Genomic DNA, 6833 nt, shown 5'->3' on the forward strand with positions numbered 1-6833 from the left:
TGCAAATAACGTGTACACACAAGTCATGACTCGATGTCGTTAGATGTGGAATCTGCATTTTTTTAACCCTTAATAGTTAATTAAGCATAAGTATTCCAAAAGCAGTTAGCACATTTGTTGAGTCAGATATCAAATGGCATCAATGAACTCTTATGTACTCTAAGTCTAAAGATCATTACGAAGACTATGATTCCTCTGTTCTGTTAGGCTTGCTTGGATTTTATCTGTACATCCGCGTGTGAGCCCTTTCTCTCACTTTTTTTTGGAAGTCTTGAGATACAGACCTACATCTCAGGTTGCATAAACAGCCCATTTGGTTTCAGGATTTCCAGCTGATTCTTGTCTAACCTATCAGCTGTGCTGAAGGTCACTAAAATTCATACCTTTTGTATGTTATGAGAAGGGCAGAACTTGGCAGAGCAGCAGTTTGTCATTTCTGTTAAGTGGGGAAGATTTCTTCTTGGCTGAGACCCAGGCTATACTGGGTTTCTTCTGCATCTACTTTGCCCCTATAGGTTAGAAACCAGTAAAAAACACTACCCTGCCAACCTCCTGCCCCAGCTCCAAGCCCCCAAAACTCAAACCTTCCCTACAATACTGATCGACCAGGACAAGCAACTGTGTGACAAAAGTCACAACGTATATCTACTAGACCTTAACACATGCCTTTGATGTCTTTGGGTGCAGTTGGAGACAGAGAAGAAAAAGACCACCTTTTACTCTGAGGAGGCCTGGGAAGAAACAATGGACTCTTTGACTAATAATAGAAAAGACTCTTTTTCTACTGTCTTTATACTGATTCTAGCTCCACCAGAGCGCTTTCACAGTGAGATTAGAGTACCTGCATGCAATTTGTTAGCCAGTATTTAGCAAGTAATTTAGCAAGACTCAAAAGTGATTATACACAAACACAGGGAAAAAATAGAGGCAAACACAACACCCACAGTAAGACAGTAGGTAAAGGAATGACAGAACAGCATTGAGAAGAAATGTGTGGTATCCAACTGAGTTTGGGATTAAAATCAAACACAGATTGGTACTTTCTTTCTATTTGAGATATAGCGTGACTGAAGTCATGTCTCTGATCAAGCTGCTACCTCTGAGTGCTAAAAGCTTTCTTGTTGCTTGGTAGAGTCAACTGAAAAACAGACCTGTGGTCATAGGCATCTTTCACCTGGCATCTTAATCACCTAATTTAATTTCATTCTATTTCAATTTGATGAAAATATTTTGTAGCTTCTGTAGTTGCTGTAATTTTTTTCTGTTGTAGAAATCTAAATGACAGTATCATGAGTGGTACTTTAGATGAGTTTTTCTGTATCCAAGCAAGTCATCAAGAGTACTAAGTAGGACTGCGAAACCAAAAAAAACCCGTAACTCATGGTTCAGAAACTGTACCAAGATATAGAACATAATTCTTAAAAGGTTTATACAAGTTAACTAAAACTATAGTGATCTCATTTTTCAATAAGACTATTTTTTTGTATTATGTGTGCTTTGGTGAATGGAAACATTGTAGCAGGGTTCTATCTGAAATTCAAGAACCATTGCTTCTCCTGAAGTTCCTACCTCTTCTTTCTTCCAAACTGCTAATCTCTGTTTAGATAAAATAAAGAATTCTAAAAATATAATTGGGGACATTTCCTCCCTGGTCCCCAAACAGTCTCTTGCTGAAACCTGCAGTACTTTGTGTATCACAAAGCATAGTTCCAAAAGTGTGATTTAATGAGGAGAAAGCGGTATGGACAAAGGGCAGCAAGACATAAAGCTTAGCAAGCCTAAGGAGTGAGGGTGGAGAGCAAGGCCAAGAGCGATCAATTCCTACTGCCTCTCGGGGAGAAGATAAAGTGACCAACCAAGAGGAAAGCCTAACCTGCAAATTTAAATATATACTTTATATCTTTTCCTGAGTTCTGTGCTGTTTGTTTCTCTTGCAGTAAAATCAATGATTGCACCCAGTGAGATGAGTGCAATGTTGAATCACTAAACGAATATATTTTGGATTAGATGTCTGTCTTTACTCAGTACAAACATTTAAGCCCACATTTAACTTTAACCTTTCTATACAAGGTAGACTGTGGAATCTCATCCTGTGTAAATAAGGGATTTATCTTGTAGCATCCGAAAATCAAATAAGGCACTCAGCTTCTAGCCAGTGATTAGTTTATGTTGTGTGCATTAAAAAAACCTATATTTTGATTTAGGTTTATTTCCAGTGAAGCAATATTCATCAGTCGAATATGAAGAATATCATCAGAATTTACATTACTTCTAAAACTGCAATGGCTTTTTTTAATGCTTCCTCTGGAGTTGACTGTCTTGTCATCCTGTGGATTTCCAGCTCAGTGCCTTACAGAATTTGACAAAAAGCCATGTTTCTCTGCATATGGCATACTGTCCATTTGATTCCTGCTAATGATGAGTCTTTATCAATTCCATGTCCAAATTTATATCTAATTAATCAGTTAACTGATTTTGAACTTCTGGTTGCTTCTTCATGGGCTGCTTTTGCTAAAGTCTCACAGCAATTTCAATTTTCTTTCATTGGTGCAAGGACTTCAGTTTTAGAAATAAAGCTGAATAAAAAAAGGAAAAGTTTGCATTTCTGAGCCAGATTAATGTGTTGTACTTATTGTGTAGTTTATTTAAGAAACTGTTGTCTAGACTCCAACTACTGCCAAGTACTGCTTCTAGAATATTAAGCTTTGTATGACGCTTACTCAGCATGTCATTTCAACTTTTTGGTGTTTTGCTGCCTCCTTGTCAAATATCAGCTTGCCTTAAAAGCACTTTAATGCCTTGAAGATAATGAACAACTTGGCAGCAAAAATATTTTCTGGCTGATTTGGAGCCCCTGCATAAACTACTTGGCGTCTGAGATCATTGAAACCTATTATACTGGCTATTTTAAAATTAGGATTTATTTCTGTTTGAATTTTGAAATCTCTCTCCTTGGGAGAGCCATTGAAATATAAACGTGTATTTTCCTCTTTAACAGTAGCTTATGGGCTATAATGATAGAACATTTTTGCATTTTTATGTTTAGTTTTATTGTAAAGAGCCTTGGGATGCATTTGCATGAAAGGCACTATATAAGCTCATTTTGTATTGCATTGTATTGTATTGTGACAAGTGCAATAATCTCCAGGTTTCCTATCCATTAAAGAACTAATTTCACAGCTCACTAATTATGTGAATGAGAAAGGGAAATAGGTCCTTTTTCTCTAAGGTATGCTGAGCAGATGGCATAACATTCATTTCCACCAGCTGAATCTAAGGTCCTCTCTTGCTTTTGGTTCCAAGGCTTGCCTCTGTTTGTCAGACAGAACAGGAGAGAGATCTTGGTTTCTTGTACAGCATGACAGTGTGTACTGAGAGACTGTCTCTGTCCTTTGCCAATGCGACATTAGGTAGCACATACCAGGTCTAAACATCCTGTTTATTTAGGGTGGGACATGAAAACTATTAAAATGAGTGTGCATTTTAATGTAATTCTAATTTACCTCTGATTTATCGAAGATACTGGTTAGATCTGTCCTAGGGATTTAAACTGATTCGCATAATAAAGTTATTAATGAATCAGTTGAGTACCTTTGGGACTGTATCTATCTATAATTTCAAAACAGAAAAACATTATTTCCTTAGCCTGTGCACTTTCCATCATAGCAAAGGTTTTGCTACCTTGCTAGTATTTTCTTTTATTTTCTTTTGCCTGACTCATAAAAATAACTAACTTGAACCAAACATGCATACAGTGATTTATAGCCTCCTAATGCACTGCTTTTTTTAAAGTAACATGAGTCGTCAGAAGTACCAGTGTTCTCCTGTGATCCTGAAAATTTGATATTTGGGCCCTTATTTCAGCCTTAAAGAAAAGCTGAGACTGAAGGTCCTGACGCAACTTATGTAGGACTTGGCAATGAGGCCGCATTTTAAAGTGCTACACAAGCAATCAGATAATTTTCTCCCTTTAACATAACGAACAGCACTAATTTGTTGGTTCCGTCTCTTACTGCTGGGCTCTCCCATGTGTTTGTTTTGTGTTCATCATTCTGATTTCATTCTTGTTTCAGACGGACGCGGCACTGATGTATGATGCAGTTCACGTGGTGTCAGTGGCTGTCCAGCAGTTCCCACAGATGACTGTCAGTTCACTGCAGTGTAATCGCCACAAACCCTGGCGCTTTGGGACCCGCTTTATGAGTCTTATTAAGGAGGTAAGTCACTAATAAAGTGTCCTGTTTCATTGCTTTCCTTTCTCATGACTCCCATTTTCTTTTGTTTCCACTCTGTTTGAATTCTGCCTTTTTTTTTTTTTCAGTAGATGGGAATCTCTCAGCTTGTTATGTGTAAGGTTTAGCAGGCAAGGCAGCGTTTTTATTTGAAAGTGGGTTTGCTTGAGCTGTTAATTGGAACAAAGAAAGATAAAAGGGTGAAATAACTGCATTCTAAATAAAACTTTTGTTTGTAGATAGTTGAAGGGGGGAAGTTTGTTTGTGGAACATTTGTGGCATAAAAACCCAAACCCCTGAAACCGAAACCCATAGACTGACTATGAAAAATTCAGCAACTAAATACTGGCATAATTTCAAAAGGGCCAAGAATGAAGTTTACTCCCTGATTTTAATTTTCTCTCTCTTTATATATATTTTTTTTTTTTTTGCTATGCTGAATTAATGTATGTGGCCTTATATGTCTCCTAGTATGCTGTTTAGATACTGATAGTGATTAAAGTAAAACTAGGAGATTTGAGGTGCTAAAGGTGAACACTGTAGAACATTCAAGACTATTGTACTGTAAGTAACTCTTAATACAGTATTTCTCATTCTAGATATGCAAAATTCTATGGTAAAGAGAACTATTTGCAATGGAATATAATCCTGTTTTTAATATTGGTCCCTTTAGGATGATAATTTTGTTTTCCACATTCCCTCCTCTACTTTAGTAAAGTTTTAGAACTAGGTAGACTTTAAGTTATAAAAAAATGAGGATATTGCACTTTATTAAAAGTAATGAATCGATTCTGGAAGACTGGCTTAGTGACCTCAATTTTTGCTGTCTCAGTGTGGTTGCAGGGGACTTGGCTTCTGTCAAAAGTAACCCTTTATTTGAATGAAATTTCCTGACAGAAAAATGAAATCCAGCATTAATGAAAGAGATTGAGGCGAAGGCGGGGGGAAGGCGCAGCATGTAGGGAAGAAGGGGAAATGCATGCACGAATGACAGAGGAATGAAAACAAACCAGCCTTTTATCTCATTTAGTAAGAAGAGTATATTGGCTGGCATGGAAAGTTGTTTAAAAAATTGCCTGTGAAAACTGAAGAAAGGTTGATTTAATTAGCAAAAAGTGAATATAAATTAAAAAAAAATCAGCCATAAGGTAAATTATTTAGATAGAATGAATAATTAATGTTCCCGTTTTGGCAGACTTAAAACTTGTTCTTTTGGGGCAAAAAAAAGAAAGAGGTACTTATTTATAGAAATTGTTTTTTCTTTCTCCATAGGCCCACTGGGAAGGCCTCACAGGCAGGATAACTTTCAACAAAACCAATGGCTTAAGGACAGATTTTGATTTAGATGTTATCAGCCTCAAGGAAGAAGGTCTTGAAAAGGTGTGTAAGATGTTTACCTCCAAAGTAATGGCAAACAAAACAAAACCCCACCCCCTAAAACCAGTAGCATTTTCAATAACATTTCATGTGTTACGTAGAACAATATACCTGTTCTCAACTTGATACTGGTTTCAAAATCTTCTAGTAAAAGCTGTTGTCTTGATGTCTGACAGTTAGTGGCCTCTTAACAGTGTGCTTCTAGCCACATTGTTAGATTCAAGAGGACTGGGAATAGCTGGGCCTGGAGTCATGCAATAATATACTTTGTCTTCAATCTATATTAAGTTTAATTTGTGATTCCAATCTCAGTGCCTGTCCTCATGTGTGAACCTGTGGATATGTGTATTTGTATTGTTTTTACATCTTACTAATTCAGGAAGAATTACCTCAAACAAAATGGAATAAAATAGCTTCATTTGGGCAATTTTCTGTGTTTTAAGAGGAAACTTTGATTCTCTTCTTGGAATACAAAGGTTTTATCTGTAAGTGGTACTAAAAAATTAAGAACAGGTAGCCTGACAGGTTTGTCTGTCTTCTGACATGAATTTTTCTTGTTCAAAGATGGAGTGAAAGACCAAGGAGTGAGAAATGCCCTTTCTGTGTAGCCTAATATTGTCTGTATTTGAACTAACAGCCTTAGGAAGCGTGTATAGATATTTGACCTGCCTACATGACACCATGATGATCCAAAATCAGATCATCTTCCCTTCTCTTCTCCAGCCACCCTGCCATGGAGAGGCAATGCAGGAAGCTGCAGTGTCTCACATTGTTGTGGTCAGCAGACAAAGATTTTCCAGTTTGCATCTGCCTTGTATTTTGTATTTAGTTGTGGTGTTCAGTGTTCTGTAAGCACTATGTTTTCCTTCACCTTCAGATAAAGTTTTGTCAGCTGCTGCCCCAAGGTGATCTTGTGGCCATAGATAAACAAAGACATTAACGGAAGGCACTATATTTCAGAGTTGCATTTCCTTTCTTCTATGAGTCATTGAATGAAGAAGCTAGCATAAACAACAAATTTCTCCAAAACTTTCACCCCAATGCTAGTTTTGGAATATTAATGTTGTCTTACTAGGAAGATTTGTTTTAAAAAGCTGTCTCAAAGGTTTTGTTTTTCTTTCCCAACAAGGTTGTCTTTTGTTGAAGCTGTGATGAATCCCTCTCCCTTCTCTCAGTCCCCTACTTCCCACCCTCCACATGTTCGCTCCATCTCTCTGTGTCACA

At 37.2% G+C, this 6833-nt stretch overlaps 1 protein-coding gene across 1 annotated transcript in view; it reads left to right on the forward strand.

Annotated features, from left to right (window-relative positions):
* Nucleotides 1–4073: 4073 nt before the first annotated feature.
* The window catches only part of LOC104162831 (glutamate receptor ionotropic, kainate 2-like), a gene marked incomplete at both ends in the record, with an annotated part of 34219 nt that continues 31459 nt past the window's right edge, over nt 4074–6833 (forward strand). Inside the window, 2 exons of the mRNA XM_009701659.1 lie at nt 4074–4217; nt 5505–5612. Of these exons, the coding sequence (XP_009699961.1) occupies nt 4074–4217; nt 5505–5612 (252 nt within the window). The remainder of the gene's footprint in view (nt 4218–5504; nt 5613–6833) is intronic.

Source organism: Cariama cristata, unplaced genomic scaffold, assembly GCF_000690535.1.
Source record: "Cariama cristata isolate BGI_N322 unplaced genomic scaffold, ASM69053v1 scaffold15286, whole genome shotgun sequence".
NCBI lineage: Eukaryota > Metazoa > Chordata > Aves > Cariamiformes > Cariamidae > Cariama > Cariama cristata.